Genomic DNA, 23,576 nt, shown 5'->3' on the forward strand with positions numbered 1-23,576 from the left:
TTGTTATGTGTAGAAACAACACTGGTTCATCCCTTGAGTCAGATGACTTTGTGTGTTTGAATGATTCATAGATCAGAGTTCACTGTCTTAGCAAACAAACACACAAACAAACAAAGAATATTCCTCTGAAAATGCTTAGGTACAAGGACTGGGCCAAAAATGAATGAAAAAGCAATCGGTGTCTAAACAAAAACTTATTTAGACACTGATTAGACCCTTCCTAATGCCTGACGAACAATTCAAAATCACTTTAAACATATTATAGCGAAACACGATTCCCAAGAAACACAAAAAATCTAAAGCTTTCTAAATAAAATGTAAGAAATTAAAATAATAATAAAAATTATAAATTTGGGGATAGTTTCTTTTGAGTGCTTGGTCTCAGTTTTCTAAAGCAGACAGAAGTCTAATAAATTGTTTATTAAATAATGAGCTGAACCTCCTCAAGAAAGTGGGAAACAATGGTGAAATGTTGCAGGATGTTAAGGTCCAGCCTCGAGCTGCTCTCCCATTGGCCCTGCGGCGCACCACGTGGTAAGGCAGTCACGCGCTTTCCAGGAACCCGTCAGGAAGAAGAAAAACAAAACAAACCCGAGAGAGCTGTAACAGCGTGCGGACTCCATTGAAAAGGGAACGTTATTATCTCTAACACGGGACACACACGAGGTCCAACACCGAGAGAAACGTGTGTGGGGGCGTCCTCAAAGTGAGTACGACCGTTTTTCATCCGTTTCGGGGAAAGTTGGGCTTGGCAGCGGATGGGTGTTTTCATCGCCGCGGCGGATTAGCTTTGAAGCTAACTGTCGGTCGGTTGTTGTTGTGTATCGGGCTTCAGCTGGGATGAGGAAGGGGGCGGACGGAGGCCATACTGACTGAGGCTGCAGCTGAAAAGGAAGCGAGACTGTCCAGTTCCGCGTTAAAAACACAACCAGAAGGAATAAAACACGAGCTGTTTGGTTGTTGTTTTTTTCTTCTTTTCTGTTTTTTGGACCGCAGTTTGTTGAGCTCCTGTAGGAAGTGGAGAAATGTGGCTAGCTAATGCTTTACGACGAGCTCAGGTACATTTCGATCACCGAGCCTAAAAACCTGTCCACAAAAGACAGACTGTTTAGCTGATGTAGTCCTCTAAGGTGTAGTGGGTCAGTTCCCAGAAGTGACTGATTCTGGATCAGCGTGGTCAAAAGTGTACTTATGTAAGAAGATTGGCTTGAACTCTACTTTAAAACTACCTACAGTCATCCTGCACGGCTTGGAATGCACTTAAAACTACACAGCATGCCTTTATATGTGTGGCAGAGCAATTGTAGACTGTTTGGAGGTGTATTTGTGGTAGGAAAAGCCTCGGTAGTCGCGTGAAACCCCTTCTACTGTGACTTTTTGCAGGCAGCCCGAAGTCTCATTAAGGTACACGCCCCCCAATGCACAACACATCGAGAGCAGCTGGAAAAAAACTCGACACAGCCAGAAATTTCCATGTGGTTGAAGGCAAACAGCAGACTTATATTTTCACCGAGGAAATGGCCTTAGTGACGATTTATTAGTGTTATTATATTACTTTGGGTTTTCACCTTTATAGTTTATCGTCTGGATTGGGCACTTAAACGTTTGATTCAGTGTTTCTTCTTCGATATAAATGACTAAACGTGCCCCAGATTGAGTCGTACTGCAGTGCTGCGTTGAGGTTTTGTGGTAGGTGGTGGATTTTACTTTAAATATCTGTGAAACACGGTTATCTAGGCCACGGGCATGTAGGCCTCCAAGTTGTTTATCTTCTGCCTCAACCTAGGCTGAATCCAGGCTGTTTGTGATGAAGCAGCTCGTTTGATTGACGGCTGCGACGGCTATTCCAGGACACGTAGAGGCGGGACATATTCTCAGCTCGGCCAATGGAGGATTGGGATTACGTGGGTGTTGGCACAGAATGGTTAGTTTGAGGCTTTGTTTTGCTTTGCTGAGGATCTGTGATGAGTGCAGTGACTGGTGAGATACTGGTGACATTTATGGGTTTACTGGTGTTTTGTAATAGGCCATTTGTAATGTACACCACTCCGGTATACTCCGATTATTGTTTTGATGCGCACGCTTTTGCAAAACAAATGCATCCACCACGAAGTGGTGCAAATATGTGCATGGAAGACATTTAGTAAGAAGCAGATAGTATTTGCGTCTTTGTGCAGGGTTGATGTTACAAAGCTCACCCTGCATTCATCACCTTTTATCTGTGCTTGATTTTAGTTATGAGTGCTCCTTTTAACAGGATAAAAACATCTGTGTTGTACCATACAGTTATCAGGCCATCATATGCCTCAAATGCAGGGTAGTTTAAAAAAATGCCTTCAAGCATGAAATACTGATTTTATTTGCTTTTATCATAAATAATTTGAAACCATATGTTATTGAAAGCAGTGCTTTTCATGAACAGGAGAAAAGGATCCTGGATAGCAAAGTAATTTTACCATTGAAGGAATGCTGGGATCAGAGCGCGCCAAACCTAATTACCCAAAAGCCTGTCCTGCAGTGCTGATAGTGAACTTGAGATTGATTTGAAAATATTTTAGACTCGACTGGTTTATTGGGGATCACCAGATTTAACTGTTTTGTTTGTTTGTTTTTTAAATTGTTTGTTTTTTTGAATTTTAACTTTGTTTGTTGCAATCTTGTGACTGCTTTAAGACCTTTAAACAGCTCTTCTTTCTGTATAGTTTCCAAATGATTCACGTTTATCTACGCCTTTCAAAGCAGGCCTGTCGTGGCAGGAGAAGAGGAGGTAGCTGAGTCGCATGAATTTTTGCCACAGTGGTATGCATTACGTTTGTCTGTGACAATCCAATTAATTCAGTTAAGTTTCACGTCTCGTTTTTTTCTTCCGATCACGTGCCCGCCCAGCACAATGACTCTCTGTCCTTCTCAAAGGCAGCCAGCCGCCCTGCAGTTTTGGAACTGCTGTGTTACCTGTAATCTTCTTGCAGGTATGACGTTGTGGACTAAAATCAAACATCTGAAGTGAAGTAGGCGTCAGCCATCAGTGCTTATATATAGTGAAATGATTGATGTTTGTCAGATGCTGAATGCAAAGATTACTGAGCTGCAGGGTTAGTGAAAACACTGTCATAAGATTCAAGATTCAAAGTGTTTATTGTCATGTGTCACAAGAGAAAAGGCATTTCTTTGTGCAATGAAATTCTTTCTTTGCTGTCCACCCACAGATGCCAATTAATATATACAATAGAAATAGAACATATAAATACAAATAGTACAAATAAATAGCTGAAGACAGAAAAGGAGACAAAATATGGAGATTTGAAACAGACGTGTGCAAAAGAGCTATAGCTTAATATGCTGGCTTAATATATAAACATATTCAATTTAAAAAAAAGTCTCTGAATCTTCCCATGTGAAGTTGCTGCGTTAGCTCTTTCTCCGCATAAAGACAACATTTTTTTGCAGCTTTGAAAACCTTTAGGATTTGTATCTGGTTTTTCTGTGCTGCATAGGCAGAGACCATCCTCACTAACTTCGTGTGCAAACCCTGTCATTTTGTTCTATAAGCAGGCTTGAAATATGATAGAAACCTCTCAGTTCAGAAAAGCGAAACAAGAGTTAAGATCTGTTCACTGCGGAGGATGCTGTGGTAAAAGCTGCTCAGTGAACTGAAATCAGTCTCAAGATTTAAAAATCAAATCCTTGCTCATGCTGAAGTTTAAAATAACAGTTTTTCATGGAGTTTGTAAAAAAACTGAACATTGTTTTTCTTAAAAATGCATGAAACTGATTTCCAGATATATAAGAGCAGAGAGAAAGAAATAGATAAACGTCTGTTGGTACATCCTTAATAAACACAGCTGCTTTTCTAATGTTGGTATATGTTTTAACATGGAAAATCTCAAGGTGTAAGATAGTTACCTAAATGTGAAAAGCAACTTAAAGTTATTAATATTTTTCTCTGTCAGAAGACAAACACTGTGATCATTCATCACTAGATGATTCCTCTGAATGGCCGACACATAATCAATAATTGCCAGCTCTAGTGCCAGCTCTGTGCCTGTACCACTTAGTCGTAAACTTATGTATAAATAAATAATCTCCAGCCTTTAAGCACAGTTGCCTGTCAGTGAGCGCTCATACCTAGTTTTCTTATACGACTTATGGATTGGTGACCTTTTCTGATATTTGCAGACTTCCTCACATGTCCGTGCTCAGAAACAGACTGCTGTCTCATGCTTGTTATCACTGTAGGGATCATGGGCTGACTGCTATCAGTAGGTAACTCATTCCAAATAAGACACTGCTGACTGGCCTACTTGGACCACGTCCAGTGTTGTGGAGAACGAGAGCTGTTTGCATGATAGCGCAGCTCATGATTTGAACTCAACACTCAACTCCCCCCTTTTTTTCTTTTTTTAACCCTCAGTGCACTGAACTAATAGGGAAGAGAGGAAACAAACACCACTGGGTTTTAAAAAAATGATTTTTTTAAATGCTTTTTTCCACATATAAATGTCTGAAGCTTCAAAGTTAATGGTCGCCTTTGAACACTACTTTCCCACAAATCTATAGATTTAGTCTCAGCACAGTGACACATGTTGCACTCTCACACTTATAGTCACGCTTTCTGTTTTGCTTTTAATTTTAGTAAATGGTTTTTGGTATTGAAAATGCAGCAGTTTCGCTATCGGCTCATTATTTGCTATCGTTTTAATCATTCAGTGCAGTGATGAGAAACGAGGAGCAGGTGTTGTTGTTACTTTTTAAAATTTCCTTTATTTAACCACAAGTGTAATTATTGAAAATCGCCAAGGCCAAGATGGGTAGCAGGTCAATCAGCAGTGGCTACATACATACTCTAATAATGCACACATGAATACACAGCAAAGCACACAAAATAAATATACACACATAGGTGAGACACATACATTATAAACATTAAAAATAATGCAGCTTAAAACTTGAGAACATGTTTTAAATGTGGGGGAAACCTTTGAGAGAGGTTTAAAAAAATGATATCAGGGATCTTAAATATTACCCATAAATAACAGCTGGCATTAAGCAGATACACCAGCGTTATGATCAGTTTATGACTGCAAGGCTTACCTTGTTATGTTTGCTTCAGTCATGTGGCCTAGGTGGGTCTGTATGCTGCTTAAATGGGATGAGACATCTCAACATGTGTTATTGTTAAAAGGATATGCTGGCTTGGGCTACTCAGTGCACCACAGGTGTATAAATGGTGCAGGCCAGTGTCTCCATCTGATGGGATACATTTTTAAAATACTCAAATGCAAGGCCCTCTTTCTGAACTATGGCCAAAGTCTTCTTCTGAAGCCTGAAAACAGAGCTGTGCCCAGATCAGGTGCAGAGTCAGATCGTCTGAATTACAACGTGCTAAAAGGTTGTTTTGGTATTTTGTTGACTTCACAAGCTTTAATAAATACTAACAGATCAGCTGTAAAATGTTGCATTCAGTGGTATTTTTCTACTGGTTGACATTTATATCAATCACCCAGTGTTTGTTCATTGTACACAGAAACAAAGACAACTATTTTAAGCATTTTGTAGACAAGAAACCATAGATTTGCAGTGAAATAGCGCTATGACCAAAAAAGCCAAAATTAGTTGCCAAGAGTTGTTATAGAGAACAACAATTCATATTGTAAAAATGGTGTAAAGCGTGTGAGCAGAATGATGCAGCCAGAGTGCATCCTAGCAGCATAATCAGAAGTCATTTACATTACTGATGGTGAGTGCTGTGTTTTATTACTTGGTCTGGATGGGTAAAAGCTGACCCTGAGTTCAGACTCAACCGAGATGTAAACATTATGCTGCAAAAGAATCTGACCTGTTGAGCGACTTTTTCTATCTTCATAGCAAAAGCAGCCTTGGAGAAAAAACAGAAATGATTGAGCTCGTACAAGAATGCTGATATAAGCGGAGGTTGCTGTGGCCTTAAATAAAGCTCAGTCCTAATGTACAACACCTAATGGAGGCGCTTTTATCTCTGAAGTCCAACCAAACAGAGAGAGGAATTCTTCTTCTGGGTTCTTGCAGCCTGCCACGGTCGGTCATAAATATCTGGCTCTGCATCACAGCCTGTGTCACCCACTGGGTAGTGAGTTGGATTAAACTGTGCTGCTGGAAAAGATTCAGTGCTACTTCGACTGGATAACGGTGGCTCATTTTCCACATGTTTTTGAGGACCTCTGGTTGTGGACACGGGCTTTCTGTTTCCCCTCTGTGATAGCAGCGAGTTTGGATTGATGCTGTTGTTATTGTTCAGGCCATATATGTCATCACTCTGCTTTTTTTTTCTAAACATGAAACCAGACACAGCTGCCCAGGAAGGAAGTGCACATCATGATATGGTAATAAGAGAATTTGTATTTCAGAGGAGGAGGAGCTTCCAAATGGGTGACCAAGGTGGTTAGTGTGTATGTGTGTGTGCAGAGACTTGTTTACTCACATGTGCATTGATGTTGGTGAAGGTGTTGCTTTTACAAATGCATTTGTCCCAGAGGCGTGCACGGCTGTGTATTTTTTTTTTTGCCCACTTCCTGTCTCTATGCAAAAGTGTGTATACATAGCTCAGGGGTGAGAAGTTCATTTGCAAGAGGAAGTGATGTTGTTATCTTGCTCAGAGAGGAGTGTGATTCGTGTGTGATATTGTGTTGACAGATTGCTGCTGGGGTCGTGTCTCCACGCAGACTCTCGTGTGTTTGCTATGCAAAAGCAGCAAAAGGACCAAAGATCAATCTAAATGTTGCCATCATTTGGTGATGCAAGAAAGTGAGCGAATGACAAACAAGCAAAGAATGAACCAAGCTTGATGATGGTGACGGAGGTAATTAAAAAGGTTGCAGCTAAGCTTGATGCGCGGTTGACTCAGAACAGATAAGATTAACTGTGAGCGATTGCTTGGCAGCATTTGAGTTTGACAAAGAGGCTGCTTACCGAATGTTTGATGAGGACAGGGATCAGAAGGTGGCACAAATTTGGTAGAGCGTTGCTGTCTACTTTTCGGTGCTCCGTTTATAGTCCCGAGTCATAGAGACTAATGATCTTTACCCACAATTTTTAGTATTTCATGTGTGTTTGTCTTGCTTGCATCAATTTTACATCATGCATCATTTATGTCACAAAGTTATTTCAGTCTGCTGAATATTTTGGCTGTTGTTTGATGAAACAGAACCGAATTGTTTCTGTATACTTTATTTTGTCGTTTGCTTTAACATTACACAGTTTACCATCCTGCGGTTTCGTTTGAGAACAACAACCAAACACAGCAGCTGTGGTTAAAATCTACTTCTTTGTTTTCAACTCTTTTGATTTTAATACTTGCTCTCTGTGTGTTCTTCTAACCACAGACCTGAAGCTTACCAAGAACCGCACCAGACCACAACAGACCAGACCTGACCAGGTTGAGCCCAATTATTCACAGTCTCCCTCTCCCCCCCCCCTTAATTTATTGTGCTGATCGGACAACCTCACACCACTGGGACTGGACAGGAGACCCAGAGGTTCCCACCACTGGAGCTCTAAGCTGTGCCTGGCAATGCCTCAGGTAAGAGGTACGATAGGAGGAGGGGAAATTGTGCTGTCGCTGTTGTTGATTTTTTTTCCATTAACCCATAAACCCACGAAGAAAAAGTGACTTGATTTTTTTTTATTTTTAAATGGTCTGAATGAACTCTCCACAAAAATCTGAGACAAAACTTCCTGTGAGCAAGTATGCAAAACACCTGTGGACAGACAGAATCGTAGATGTGAAACACGGTTCAGGGGCTTGAAAGAGGAGAGTGACTGACCCCAGTGCTGTATGATGTCTGTAGACCCTGCATCCAAACAGCTGCTGAAGCCAGATGGGCTGACTGTGAGCGACTTTCTCAGTCCTTCTAAAAAAATAAGTGCAGAGTGCCAACTCTGAGCAGGCTTTAACATTTTTGTAATTCTCTGCGGTGCCGAATTAATAGCAACGTAGCAAAGTCAGCTCCCGGAAATGATGGTGTCAGCCTTGACAGTGTTTTTTTTTTTTTTCTTTTTTTTTCTGCTGTTCTTTTCTCCTGTTTTATTATTCATATTAGATACCACAGGGACTGTTTGTTTCTTAGGGTTTTGTGGTATCTTGCAAAATGTGCAAGTATGTTGTGATTGCAGCGCGTCTGTAGCTGCAATCTTATCAAATAATTCCCTCAGCTGTTAGAGTGAAGAACAGGAGATGCTGGTGGTTTGTTGGGCTGAGACACGTGTTTAACTTCAGCGCTAGAACAAAAATAACAACAGCAGCTCTGGAGTAATATCTGTAGATGTTAACTTTATTGCAGATATATTAGTAATGGGTTTTATTTTAAATTGCAGGAGTGTTTTTACAGTATTTTCTATTGCTGATGGAAGTTTTTTTTTTTTTCCTTGATGATGATGATGATGGAAAAAATCAGACAGCTATCCATTATTTTGACATATTAGATCACTGATATACTGAATGTAACATGATTTTTTTCTCATAACCTTTAACTACAATATATTATTCTCTGTCAAAGTCATGGAGCATGTCTGGGAGCATTACAGGGTAGCAGGTGCTGTTGCTTCCTGATGCACCTGTCAGTAGCCATGTTTGTGGGTTATACTGATTATTAATCAGATCGGTGTGCACGCAGACACTTCCTCTGATGTTCCAATGGTGGTAAAATTATTCTCACTTTTCATGTCTGTTATGTCGTGTTTCGGTGTCCAGTGTGGCAGTAGAGGGGGAGCAGAATAAAATCACATATGAAAAGTTGTCTGTATGAGGGAGCGGATGGAAAAAAGCCTCCCATTCATGTATTTGATTATGCTTCAGTGCCCAGCTTAAGTTTGCTCAGTTCATAGTTGCGTGTTTGGGCACAATAGCTGCAGTGTTTTTGGTTGTTTTTTTGTTTTTTTTTGTGTGTGCTCTAAATGCAGAAATTTTATTTATTTATTTATTTATTTGCTGTTGACATGAGACATGACTGCACAGTCAGTGCTTTATCTTTTCTTTTCTCTCTCATAAATGCACACTGCTTTCTGTTTTAGTTTTTAGTATTATTGTTTATTGAAATACATCTAATGATTATAGGAAGATTGAATGACAGATAATTGTATTGTGACTGATTATATTATGTAGGAATGATGAGATGCAGAGTCGGTCAGACTATTTAAGAAGTTGAGAAACAGCATGAACTCAATATAAAAGATGGACGTAGCCTTAGGATGTCTCCCGTTGGTTAGGCAAGACTCATCTCATTCAAGATCCCAAAAAGCTGATATTATGTAAAATATACAGAAAGAGTATTCAAGGATTTGGCAGTCATGTAAAACTTTAGGATTAACAGTAAATGGTATGAACGCAATTTTATGCTATTAATTGTGAGGGGCAGCACATGGGGGCAACAATAGACTCACGATTGGGTATTTGGAAAAAAAGAAAAGAAAAAGCTTTTTTTTTTTTTTTAAATTAAGGATAAGAAGGTGATCACCACTCTGTGAAAGACTGCGTGGGCAAATTGAGCATTTATTAGTGTCACATTGCAAAGACCTGGATAATGTAATCATGTACAGTACAAAATATCCCTAAAAGATTCAACAGATGATGTTGAAATCAAGGCAATATTGACTGGTGATGAGGGCAGGGATAGCTCAGTAGATAGAGTGGTGGCCCCATGATCGGAAGGTCGGGGGTTCGATTCCCCTGAACAGCTACCCTGAGGTACCCCTGAGCAAGGTACCGTCCCTACACACTGCTCCCCGGGCGCCCAGTGGCTGCCCACTGCTTCACTGAGTGAATGGGTTAAATGCAGAGAGGGATTTTCCCCACGGGGACCAATAAAGTACACTTTCTTCTTCTTCTTCAGGCCTTCGGACAAACAAACAAACAAACAAAACGGCAGACATGACTTTTTTAGTGCAAATCACAGCGTGAGCTAGGGAGCACTTCTGAAACCCACTGTCTGTGAACACTGCATCGATAAATACCAGCCTGTTTTGCACAGGTCAAATGCATTTGTGATGTGATGCATCTGGGAGGTGCATTGGTAACTTGCACTTCTGTGAAACCCTTTCAAATAAGACAATGTCAAACCGCATTCTGCACATATTCCAAGAGCACAGCTCCGTAGCAAAACAGTCCCGCTGGTAAACTGGTCTGTGTGCAGCAAATGATAGCTTCATCTATCTTTAGAAATTGAAGTCAGCTAAACTGTGAACTTACATAATTCAAATAACTGCACTCAAGTCGGATTTGTGTGTCCACTCAGCTGTTGTACAAACCTTGATCATAATGACACAAAAATACACACAGAAAACACCTGTAGCTTCCTCCGTCTAGCTTATAATAATTCCTGGCAGAATTGAAAGTATGGCACACAAAATGTAAAAATAATGGTAATAACTTTAGTTTTATAGCACTTCTATAGCACAGTTACAAAGTGCTTCACACTTTAGATAAAACCACACACTAAAGTCAAGTATACATGTTCAAACATATTGTCTTACATTCTTTCCTGCATGCACATGTTGAAAGAACGAGAAATATATGGGCGAAGGTCCTTTAAAAATGAGTTTTCATCAGTCGGTTAAAACAACCCACAGTCACAGAGCCGACAGGCTGAAGAAGGCTGTTCCACAGTTTAGGAGCTTTAACCTCAAAAGTGCGGTCACCTCTAAATTTTAACATAGGAGGATGAAATAGTTAAGAGACACTGATGAGATTATCGGAGCTCTGCTGTATACACAGGGTCAAGGCTCACTAGAGCCGGTGAGAACAGCAAACTCCTGGCACATCGTTTTCAGACCCCACGCGGTCTTTCGCTACTCACATTAAACATGATATATAGGTCACTTAGATAACTTAAAAATGTTCTTGTTTGGCTTTTTTTCTGTGTTTTATTTGTTCCTCAGTAAATCGGTTTGGCTGAGATTAAAGTTATAGTTTTTACACAGCTGAATAAACATCAAACAGAAAACTGATTAAACAGAAGTGTGAAATGGTAGAGAATTTACTCCAATGTCCTGTTATATTTTAGATAGCAAGGACCAACGGCCGAGTTTATTAAACTCCACCGAGACAATCTGCAAATTTCATTAAAAGTTTAATAAACTATCATCTTGTCTTTATTTTTGGTTGACACATACCTAAAACACTTCAGGCTGTAAGTTAATGATAGCTATATAAGAGCAGATGCATGCTGGTGCAATAAGCTGTACGTTTTACGTTCAATGGATGCATGCTTTGATTAGTCGACTAATCGACAAAAATAATCGGTGACTGTTCAACTACCAAAATAATTGTTTGTGGCAGCCCAACTGCACAGCAATTGTAGGAGATACATTTGAAAAGAGTAACATAAAGAAAGAAGAACTGGACCAAGGATTGAGCCCTGAGGGACACCACATATGAGGGGCACTGATGAGGACATGTAGTTATTAATATGACATCTGAAGTGTCTTTCAGATAGTAATGATTTAAAAAAACAACAACACACATCTGATAATATGACAACAAACATTACAGAACAATATTCTTTTAAACAATAATCTTTTAAAAACTGAGCAACATTAAAAGGAAGACAAAGGTTGAACTGAGTTTATCAGATTTTACTTGTGTTGCTGTGCATTGTTGTTTAATCAAGTGTTTCCCCCCCCCCCCCCCCCCCCCCCCCCGTGTTTGTTGCAGCCCAGCGTCAGTGGGATGGAGCCTCCCTTTGGGGATGCCTTTCAGAACTACTCGATTGCTGACCAGGCTCTGACCAGCACTGAGCTGCTCGCCACCAGCTCTGACCCAGATTTCATGTACGAACTGGTGAGTAGACACACACAAAGACGTAAGACCTTGGTAACCATGCTTTGAATCCGGCTTCTTTTCGCATCAGTCACAGCTGCTCATGCTGAGCTGACACTGAGTTGCATCCAAATGAAGGATCCGAGTTTAAAGGTCAACAGCAGCAACTCAATATCGTCCCCCATCACAGTCACAACAGCTTTCTCAAATAAGAAGAAGTTATTTTACGGCAGTGAATGTGTGTATATACAGTTATATTGATTCTTGTTAAGTGCTACAGTTGCTCTAAAAGACTTATATATATTTGTCAAAAAAAATCAATATAAACACTGAAAGTCACCAAGATTATTCTAAACATACATACTCAAGTAGCTGAGCTGTAAACTAAGAAGGTTTTGATTGTGCTAAGCCACATTTATAGATTCGCCAGTGGAGACCCAGTCTCTGCCGGCGGGGCTTGATCATACACAGCTGCTCAAGGGTCAGCTTGGCCCAAGCACCCCCACAAATATCAAAGATCAATATAAGGTTACACAGCACACTGTTTAAGGGGCCACAGAGCAGGAAAGCTGCAGGAAATCCAGTATCGTTCTTCTGATTAAAGGAAACCATATTATAAATGTTCCAATTCTTCTTTTTCTAACCTAACATTGACTTCAAGAAACCTTAGAAACCAAAGTTATTTCATCAGTTTAATTTCTCAATTCAGCATCTTTGCTTCGCTGGTCTTCTCCTGTAAACATTTCAAATTGTGCAACTTGTTTGACAATTTGTTAAATCTGTGTGCGATGTCTAAATAGAAATCACTGGAACAGTCAAGCCAAACTGAATCAGGGCCTGTCATGTAGGGACTTTGCTGATCTGAAGTTGGTGGGTATAAATCGATTAATTTATTTTTCAGTCCGAGTTGTCTTTGACAAGAGTGCAGTGGCACAACAGTGTTACTGTGGTGAACTAATATGTCCCTAGGCTTTTAACATAACACATATAAACAAGCCAAAGTCATTTCCTGTGATGATTTTCACACAAATTATCAGCCTCGCAGTTGGTTAGTTACGGCTAGTTATTAATTGCAAACAGAAAAACAGGCAGGATATCATTTGGGATGAAACAGAAGGCACTTTGGTTTTCTGGGATGCTTCCGTAGAATGAAGCTATCATTTATGTGATAGATAATACCTGTCAAACCATCTGCTGCAATGGCAAAAGGACTTCTTCGCCAAGATTCACAATTGAAAATATTGAGGTCGGACGTGATTCCTCACCATTTACAGGGATTATTTCAGTAATGGTGAGAAATCCTGAGGTTTATAGAAACGTTTAATGAATGCTGCCGTGGACTCGGCTTAACTTCCAGACTGGCGTTTATCAAAGCAGAGACTCGTGTCTAATTGTTTAGAAACTGTCTGACATTTGCCAGGCTCACAGGCAGGTGATATGAAGCACCGCTCATGTTGTCAGCTGCAGGTGTCTGCCTTAATTTACTGTCCTCTGTAGACTAAACAATAGTGATTGACTGCCTCACTCTCAATTTCTTTCACCCTAGTAACCCATTAATGAGATGATGGTGTGCAGGATGACCTTCCATCTCCTTTAGTTAGTTTGTTTATCATTTGGTGTGACACCCATTTATTATTAAAGCAGCACTAGTTAGTCAGGGTGCAGAGTTTTCTAAGCTATTCAGCACAGTGGGGTGTTTTTTCTTCTTTTCTTTAACAAGAGTATTGGAAATCCTGTCTGGGGCTGCGTCAGCATCTTCTGCCCTTTTATGCAATCCCAGACTGATTTCACAATGTTGACATCAGAGCTCTGTGGGGGTTGTACCATCTGTTGCAGGGCTCCCTGATCTTGGTCCTTTCATGCAGGTTCTTTATGGCTTTTGCTGTTTGGGACCGCTGTGTAGTGAATTTCCAGACAGTCAAACACCTGGTTGCTGGCATTATGTGGTGGCTTGTTATCATAAATGTCTTTTATGAAAGTTAACTAAATCATTCAATAATGAAATCTAAGCTAAGTAGAATTTCATACAACATCACCTACCCTACCACCTGCCTTGATCAGCTCTCTGTCTCTTTAAACACTTTGGAGGACTTTAAAGGTCTTTTTTTTTAAACTCAACAAAGCATTTAATTGTTACAAAATCTCACACAAGGTCTAATCATCAGATAAAATGAAACGGTGGCACTTCATGTCCAATAGGTCAGCATGACTTCAATGTGAAATCTTCACTAGTCGGTGCCCTTGACTCAGTAACAGAAGAGGAGATTGTGGGAATATTTCACATTCAGTTAGATAGTGAAATGATGACACTGCATGGCTGAAGTTTAGGAGGAAGGTGGTTGGTGGTTTGATCTCTGGCTGCTCCAGTCTGCATGCCAAAGTATCCTTAGGCAAGATACTGAACCTCAATTTGTTCTCCGATGCTTTCATTGGAGTGTAAATGCATGACTGTTGGAAAAGCATTTAGGTAGAAAAAGGTGCTCATATGAATAAGGCATGTTGTATGAAGCACTTTGATTAGAGTAGGACCAGTCCATTTACCATGATCCTTTGTGTCTGGGACAAGGACACGCACTCTAACTTTACAGATCATCCTATCCTATAACAGCTGCATGGAGGTAATTCTTTAATTTGCTGCTCTCTTCAGGACAGAGACATGAGCCACCAGCAGAGCCCCTGTGGGGACAGCATTGTGGGGGTCGGGGATGGAGGCAAGGAGGTTGAGGGTTGCGTGGACCAGCTAATGGGTCTGGGTGAATGTGAGACAGTCTGCAGCAGCTCGGCGTTCGAACAGTGGGACTCCTACTGGGAAGACCTCACCAGGTACTTATGATTTATTCATGTGTTGCAGCTTTTTTTTTTTTTTTTAGGCCATGTTAAACAACAACAACAAGTAACTGACACACAAAACTTTGACCTCTCAAACTCTGTGAAGCTGGTTTGGTTTGTAAATGAATAACTAGCAGATACTTTATATAGTGCTTTTCAAAGAGTCACAAAGTGCTTTACAAAATCCAATACAGAGCATACAAAGCCAGGCTTAAAAGCAGCAGAAAAATGGAGCAAATCACTGACTCTAAGAAAGAAGCGAAAACGAGAAGCCTTTAGCAACAGTTGAAAATGCATAGGTCACATATTACATGTGTCAACTTGAATATTGAAATCATACAGAAACACATCCAGTGTTTGATCAACAAAGTCCCGTAAAGTTGACTTGGTGGGTTTTTGTGTGTGTGATAGTTTCTTATAAATTATGTAATTTTAAATTTTTCTGTCTTTGCTTTGAATCACGTGGGTTAGCTGACGGAGCAGAAAGTGTTGAACTATTATGAGATGCATTAACATGTTGTTGATCTGGTTTATTTTTCATGTCATTTGCTGCTATTAAGATAGGTAGGCTTCCGTATTTTTTTAAACTAACATTTAAAATCTGAAACTCACAGTTATGCTGTATTTTTAAACTATTATTTAGATATTTCACCATCATCTTACTGTGGTCACGCCAGGTTTGTAGTATGAGGAGGCTGTAGTGGGCCCCTGCTTTTTATAAGCTTGCGATTGATGATACGACTGATTTTAAGTTAAATCTGGTTTTAGTTAAATCTGTTGTTACGTCTTTCAATGAGCCTCATGAGAAAGGTCAGAAGGCTTTGAAGGTTTGTACAGAAGTAGAACAGTAATTGTGAAGGCCTGTCCTTTTGGTCTCAAATAGACGCAGCAGATGAGAATTTGAAGCAGATAGTCGGTTAGCCGGGAGGCAGGAAGTGGTTTAAGAGGCCTGTAAACAACAAAGTAGCTGGCTGCCGCAGTCTCCTGGGGTCTCAGGTGATGCTCCGTCTGTCCTGCAGCTACCCTGATGTTTTGCTGCCAGAGTAGCTTGTGTACTCCCCTCCCCAAGGTTGAGTGCAAACTGAGGGCAGACTACTGTCTCTGAAAAACAAAGTCCATTAAAACCGGGGTGGAATAGTGCTGGTTGTTGCAGGGTTTGAAAAATCTGCTGCATACAGACTTAGGTTTGGGTTGTGCCGAAGTGGAACAGAGGAAACTGCTGTATCTTTTTTTCCTAATGTGCAAACCATACTTTCCAGCTTTGACTAAGAATGTGTGTTTCGGCAACTTCAGATTAATTTTGTTATATTGTTGTGCTCTGGTGCACCAAAATAACGTTTGGTGCTTGCTGGTCTTACCAAACTATAGTTTTCTTCACCGCACTGAAAGTGCTGAGAGAGCCTCAGAGCTTCCTGTTTATATCTTGTGGCATGAAGAGGCTTCACTGTTATCACTGGTTTCTCACTGAAGTTACAAACTTTAAACTAAGTTAAAAGTAAAGTTGAAAAAGAAAGTTGAACAGTTACAGATTTTCTCTGAAATGTTCCAGCTTGGAAAAATGCATTTGTCTCAAGCTCTGCAAAGATAAAAGTGAAAGTGGAAGAGTCACGCTGTGCTGTGCTGTTTAACTGCTATATGACTGGACCATTGCCATCATGTGACAGGCTGCCATTGCAGTTCTAAGTAGAGACAAGTGCACTTCCACATTTAGCATTCCCTCTGTGGGGAAAACAGGTTTTCACTGCAAGTTGCAGTAAATGAATATTTCCATTACTGGTTTTGCTGAACATTTCCAATATTTCCCTTCAGTCAGTTACTCATCTTCAAGTTTCATATATAACAGCAGAGCATGAATGTTTAGCATGCTGAAATAGTGTTTTAGTAGTTTTTCATGAATAATAACTTGTAAATTCTAGTTTTTCTCTGATGATCATGTTGGTCGGCTGATTATTGTATTTGCAGGGTCATTTGCATGATAAAAATGTGCATCAACAAGCTAGTATTCTAAAGATTTAACAAGCTTAGGTTATTCAAATGTAGACAAAAATAGGAAACAGCTGCAATGCAAAGATGTAATGAAGATACTATGACAAGAAGGCGAAGGTTTCCACTGTTGCTAGTCTGTGTCTCTCTGTATTTCACAGATACACACGGCTGGCCAGCTGTGATATCTGGGGCACCAAAGAGGTGGACTTCCTGGGATTGGATGACTTCTCCAGTCCTTACCAGGACGAGGAGGTGATTGGTCGAACTCCGACGCTGGCTCAGCTCAACAGTGAGGACTCACAGCCTGTGGGTGAGACGCTCTACCCTCCCGCTGACCTGAGCTTGCCCCAGACTCAGTCATCCCAGCTTCCCTGTCACAGTAAGACTCTCCTGGTCCCCGGCCAAGGATCAGGCCCTGGCTCTGTTCAACCTTCACCAAGCTCCACATCCTCTTCCCGTCCTTCGCGCAGCCTTCTCCCGGACTTTCCTGAAGGCTCCCAAAGAGCAACCAGACCTGTTCCTTCCAGCACTGAGACTATGGCTAAGACTCAGAGCCACCTCAGTCTCACCCAGGACCATGGTCATGCTCAAATAAAGCCCATGGTGCGTGGAACCAAAATGGGAGCCCCAACTTCCTACAGCTCTGACTTTGTACGCAAGGCTAAAGTCCGTGTCAGTGCTGTACATAAGACCCAAACGGACATGCCTCCCCAGACGGATTTTGAGAGGTCAGATCCCATTCTACCTCTCTCCCAGCCTCGAGTTGAGAAAGCCTCTACTTCAGCAAGTGCCGCCTTAGTGGGACTACCTGGTGCTGCCGCCGCCAGCTGTTCGGGCGGCCTGGCGAGCTTTGAAAGGAGAGTAGAGGGGACAGCGAGGAGAGAGATGCCTGTAGGCAGGTCTGCCACTGTGCCTCAGCTGGTTGAGGCGAGCCAGGCTCTGGAGACCAGCACCTCTGGGCTGGTGATCAGCGATGGTGTTTGCAGCGGGGCTGGCAGTCTTTTGGTTGTTGAGGGTACGGAGAAGACCAAGGAAGAGGAGCACAACTACTCTCTCTTCATGACCCGCAGCAGACTGGGCAGCAGAGGCCACCCGCAGACAGAGGAAGAGGATGAGGAGGATGAGGAGGATGAGGAAGAGGCAGAGGCAGAGGAAGAGGAAGGAGATGGGTTGGAGCTAGAAGACGAAGACCACGATGAGGGTTTTGGCAGTGAGCATGAGCTGTCTGAGAATGAAGAGGAGGAAGAAGAGGAGGAGGACGAAGACTACGAAGCAGACAAGGACGATGACATGAGTGACGCCTTCTCTGAGCCAGGTAGCTACTCTCTATTTAAAATAGTTAAAGTGATTTTTATTACCTTTATTTTACCAGGTTGTCTGATTGAGATTACAATTTCTTTTAAAAGAGAGACCTGATCAAGATAGGAGCTGTACAACCCAAAACATTGAAAAAACTCTACACGTACAACATAAAATATAAATCCACAACAAATACCCATAACAAAAAGCATTAAAAAATTAAGTGGCTAAGAGTGAGGTCAAGTAATTTGGACATGTGAAAAGGCATGTGTGGTCCCATTTTCAGTAACTATAATCTCATTGAACGTATAAAAAAAATATGATACATTGCTACATTACAAGCAGATGATTACAGTATTGTGTTACTTGGTATTTGGTGTCACCACAATACTGAATACACAATACATCCTTTTCTTTGTCTCTGTCTCTGTTGCATTAATTTCCTCCCCTTCCTTCTGTGTCTCTCTCTTCTGCCTCCGTCAGGCTGTGACATGGAGCTGATGGAGGACATTAAAGGGCTCACAGCAGGAGTCTCCAGCCGAAAGAGAGGAAAGCGCCGCTACTTCTGGGAGTACAGCGAGCAGCTCACCCCCTCCAAACAGGAACGCATGCTCAAGCCGTCCGAGTGGGACAGACACACGCTGCCTAGCAACCTGTACCAGAAGAACGGGCCTCTCCACGGTACTCACACATGCACAACTATATGCGCATGCAGGCATTATTAAAGTCTCGCTTTGAGCTTCAGTTTTATATGGAATTAAATAATCTTTTGCATTTAAGTGTTTCCGACATTTTATTTTACATGCCCAATATCGGCATAAAAATGATCGTATACGACTTTTAGTGGATAATGCAGAGTGATCAGAGACAGGCTGGTTGGATCGGTTGGATTTTCCACAGCAGCAGCTGTGCACAGCATGTTGCAGTCATGCTACAGTTTGAGTAATCACACTGGAGTTATTAAATAAATTAAAGATGTATATTTTATTTCACACATTAAAGGACTCCTCTGTTTGCAGCAATGCAGCAAACTATTTGTCTTGTATCCATATTCTTATTTATTCAGTGTTGTAAAGGGAGTTCTTTAAGTTGAATAAAATGACTCATGTTGGATTTTGATCATCATAGTTTCAGGCTTTTAAAAGTTAAGGTCATTGTCAAAAAGTTGCTGTTTGATGATTAATAATTAGGTTATTAATGCATCCCCACACCTGTCAGACCCACTGCAGGTTACCAGCTGTTGGTGCGTAGAAAATCTTTATTTAAAACTAGGGCTGTGCTATATGACCAAAATCTCATATCCCGACATCTATCGTCCCGATTACGATATAAATCACAAAAATTTAACATTTTCTGTAAATTATGTGAATCTCAGGCAGCTCCACTTGCGTGAAGTGTTTCCAGCAGGGCGTCGTGTACCTGTAGTCGAATGTTTTAAGCGATGCATGAAACAATACATTTTTAGACATAAGTTGTAACGGCTGCCGTTTTCTTTGTGAGTATTTATTACACGGCGTGCTGCAGGGAAAAGCCTGTTCTAACGTTTGACTCTTAAGGTTTATTTTTTAGCACCTGGCGGCTCTTTTTTACTTCTCATCCATAAACACTCTGCATACTCTTTCGCGTGATTCAGTTTATTTTGAAAAGTCTCAACAGGATCTTGAGCTTTATTGTGAAAGGTTTATGTAGAAAATAAACAAGCGGACACGCAATGGTTTTACCGTCGTTGTTGCTAACGACAACGCATAAAAGCAGGCGCTTGTCCGTCCGTAGTGTGGTTATATAAAATATAAGAGAAAGAGAGAACTTTAAGAAATTAATATAGCCACTACAGTGACCATCAAAACGATGAAAAAATATTGCCGTAAACAGTTTATTTTGCGACACCACGAAACAAACGATAGCGTAAAATGAAACGATAGACGTTTTTATATCGTCATCCGATATATATTGTTATATCGAACAGCCCTATTTAAAACCAGATCAAGCAATTTAAAAAAACAGAGGTACACTTGCAGTTGGCTGGTTAATTTGAAGTACCATGTGCACAACTAGTGTTTGTTCATGTTTTCGAGAACTGAAACATATAAAATGCGATTGATGTCTAACTCCTTTGTTTTGATGATCTTTACAAAGGAAAATACATGCTGAAGAAGTCTCGCCGCACAGATGTGGAAGACCTGACTCCCAATCCACGCAAGCTGCTGCAGATCGGCACAGAGCTTCGTAAACTGAACAAGGTGATCAGCGACTTGACTCCTGTGAGCGAGCTACCACTGACTGCACGGCCACGCTCTCGCAAGGAGAAAAACAAGCTGGCCTCCAGGTAAACCACGCATTCATGTGTTCGCTGTGTACACATGACAGCTGGAGAACAGCCATATGTAAAGTCCTGATGACTGCAACAGTATTATTTTCAAAAGGCTTTACCCTCTCGAGCCTGATTGTAATAAAGATGCTGATTTGAAAATAACCTTTGTTTCTCAGTGAGATCCTCTTTCCTCCTATTGATTAGAAACTCTTCTTTCTGTCTGTGTGTTTCAGAGCTTGCCGTTTAAAAAAGAAAGCCCAATATGAAGCAAATAAAGTGAAGCTCTGGGGACTCAGCACAGAGTACGGTACGTTGGCTCTGACGCTACATGATCTAAATCTTTACTAGAAACAACATCTGCATGTATTTTTTCTTGCACTGTTGGCAGTTCAACGGAAACTTAATAGACAATGATGACAGTGACTGTTATGACATTTTACTTTTTTCTTTTTTTTCTTTTCTTTGTCAGATTAGAAATAAGATCATGATTGATAAGAATAACTAAATAACTGCTCATACTTGTCACCAATTTTAAAAAGAATTGTTACAGTGTCTAACCAGAAGACAAAAGCACAGAATTTTTTGTGAATAATCTGTGGTCAAACTGGTGTTTTCCTGCAGACCGGCTGTTGTTTGTGATCAACGCCATCAAAGAGGAGATAGTGGAGCGAGTGGAGGACTCTTCTCCGCGTCCAACCAACATGTCTGACACTCTGGAGAGACTCATAAAGGAGACACTTGGTGAGAATCGAAAAGAAACACAAGTTAAGCCCGTATTATGCTTTCTGGGGTTTTATCACTTTATTTTAGTGTTGAAGCTTTTTCTTTATACATGCAGATGTTCTGCATATTCACAAAGCCCAAAATCCATGTCAACAGGAGTTTTTATCTTCAGTGTGCCTCAATTGCTTGAAACAACTCGTGAGTCGTGAGGGAAAAGATCCCTGGCTGAAAGTAACATTTAGACAGCATCTAAACACATACAGTGTCTCACAAAAGTGTGAGTACACCCCTCACATTTGTGTAAATATTTTATTGTTTCTTTTCATGGAACATCATTGAAGATATGACGCTTTGATACAATGTAAAGTAGTCAGTGTACAGCTTGTGTAACAGTGTAAATTAGCTGTCACCTCTAAATAACTCAGCATACAGCAATTTATGTCTAAACCGCTGGCAACAACACTGAGTACACCCCTAAGTGAAAATGTCCAAACTGTTCCCAAAATGCCAATGTTTTGTGTGGACAGCATTATTTTCCAACACTGCCTTATTTTCCATCACTATAGAGCTTCACAGGGTGCCACTGGGATCCTCTTCCACTCCTCCATAATGACATCATGGAGACACATTTTGCTCCTCCACCTTCCATTTGAGGATGCCCCACAGATGCTCAATAGGGTTTAAGTCTGATGACATGCTTGGCCAGTCAAGTACCTTTACCCTCAGTTTATTTATCAAGGCACTGATCTTTTTGGAGGTGTGTTTGGGGTTGTTATCTTGTTGGAATACTTTCCTGTGGCCCAGTTTCTGAAGGGAGGGGATCATGCTCTTCTTGAGTATGTCACAGTACATGCTGGAATTCATGGTTCCCTCAATTAACTGTAGTTTCCCTGTGCCAGCAGCACTCATGCAGCCCCAAATAGCGACGTCCCACCACCATGCACCATCATGCACCATCATGCAAGGCAAGACACACTTGTCTTTGTACTCCTCACCTGGCTTCCGCCACACACCACTGACATCATCTGAAACAAACAAGTTTATCTTGGTCTCATCAGACCACAGGTAATCCCCCCTTAGTCTGCTTGTCTTCAGCAAACTGTTTGGAGACTTTCTTGTGCATTATCTTTAGAAGAGGCTTCCTTCTGGAATGATAGCCATTTGATGCACCTCCAACCTCTGCAGCAATGCTGGCAACATCTATTTTCAAATGACAGCCTCTGGATATGACACGAGCACGTGCACTCAAGTTCTTTGGTCAACCATGGCGAGGTTTGTTCTGAGTGGAACCTCTCCTGTGAAACTGCTGCATGGTCTTGGCCACCGTGCTGCAGCTCAGTTTCAGGGTGTTGGCAATATTCTTATAGCTAGGCCGTCTTTATATAGAGTAACAATTCTTTTTTTCAGATCCTCAGAGAATTCTTTGTCGTGATGTGCCATGTTAAACCTCCAGTGACCAGTACGAGAGAGTGCGAGAGCAATTCAACACACCTGTTCCCCATTTGAACCTGAGACCTTGTAAAAGTAACGTCTCACGTGACACCAGGAAGGGAAATGGCAAATTGGACACAATTTGGACATTTTCACTTAGGGGTGTACTCACTTTTGTTGCCAGCGGTTTAGGCAATAATGGCTGTGTGTGAGTTATTTAGAGGTGACAGCAAATTTACACTTTTGTTCAAGCCGCACACTGACTAGTATCTTCAATGTTGTCCCATTAAAAGATTTGACAAAATATTTACAAAAATGTGAGGGGTGTACTCATGTTTGTGAGATACTGTCCAAATGCAAGCACTGCACTAAGCTACATCTTTGCTATCATAATGACCGCACAGCTGAAACGGTCACCAGACATCATCAACAACACAAATATAAAATCTTTTTGTTTTTTGAGTCGGGGACAGTGCAGGAGCAGGACGGCCGCCATCTTGAGCGGCCGAATATTTCTATTCAGGACTCTTTGTCTCTGGTTACAGTTAGTAACCGACACTCTCTCTTGCCTCTTTTGCTGGGCTAGCTGACCAATCTGATCAGGCTGGGTTTTATTAGCATGTGGAGACTTAACTCTTTACCCCATAAAGACAACATATCATTGCCTCCTCTTAATAACATGTTTTACACCTCAGTATGTATTAATAAACACGTGGTTTGATGACAATTAGAATAGTTTCTGGGGTTTTACAAGAGTAGCTGCTGAGGCAGAGTCATTTTGTTCTGTAAGGAGGCCTGAAATATAACAGAAACCTTTCAAGTGAGAAAAGAGAAACAAGGGTTATTGCTTGTAAGCTCTCAAGGCGTAAAGAGTTAAAGATACATTTTTAACTTTTAGTACAGCTACAGCGATTTTCAAGGTTAGAAAAACGAATGTTCTTTGAACATTAAACCATGTAAAACCTAAAATGCAGGACCCCAAATGAAATCGTGGACCTCTAAGTTAGCATAATATGGTCTTTTTACAGTTGACTGGCCACCAATCAATGAGATACTGTAGTTTACGGTGACTGTGAACGATGACTAAGAATAACTTAAAAAACATTTTAAAGACCATCAGAATTAAATTCATTGCAAAACTATCAAATATATTTGATAATGAATAATTGATATAATCAATGATGTATCAAAGTGATAACCACAATAAAT

General features: G+C 40.9%; 1 protein-coding gene across 2 annotated transcripts in view; it reads left to right on the forward strand.

Moving 5' to 3' along the window:
* Window positions 1-561: 561 nt before the first annotated feature.
* Window positions 562-23,576, forward strand: part of crebrf (creb3 regulatory factor) — a 33,936-nt gene continuing 10,921 nt past the window's right edge. The window contains exons 1-9 of one of the 2 annotated variants that reach the window (XM_085289388.1): window positions 562-706; window positions 7,359-7,562; window positions 11,684-11,809; window positions 14,436-14,611; window positions 16,762-17,918; window positions 18,386-18,583; window positions 20,039-20,228; window positions 20,447-20,520; window positions 20,835-20,954. In XM_085289388.1, the coding sequence (XP_085145514.1) occupies window positions 11,699-11,809; window positions 14,436-14,611; window positions 16,762-17,918; window positions 18,386-18,583; window positions 20,039-20,228; window positions 20,447-20,520; window positions 20,835-20,954 (2,026 nt within the window). In that variant the 5' untranslated portion in view covers window positions 562-706; window positions 7,359-7,562; window positions 11,684-11,698. The remainder of the gene's footprint in view (window positions 707-7,358; window positions 7,563-11,683; window positions 11,810-14,435; window positions 14,612-16,761; window positions 17,919-18,385; window positions 18,584-20,038; window positions 20,229-20,446; window positions 20,521-20,834; window positions 20,955-23,576) is intronic. The other variant, XM_085289387.1, reaches the window with a different exon arrangement.

The sequence above is a fragment of the Mchenga conophoros genome, linkage group LG10, assembly GCF_057382185.1.
Source record: "Mchenga conophoros isolate Kocher_MC1m ecotype Shallow Benthic linkage group LG10, M_conophoros_male_GT1.1, whole genome shotgun sequence".
Lineage (NCBI taxonomy): Eukaryota > Metazoa > Chordata > Actinopteri > Cichliformes > Cichlidae > Mchenga > Mchenga conophoros.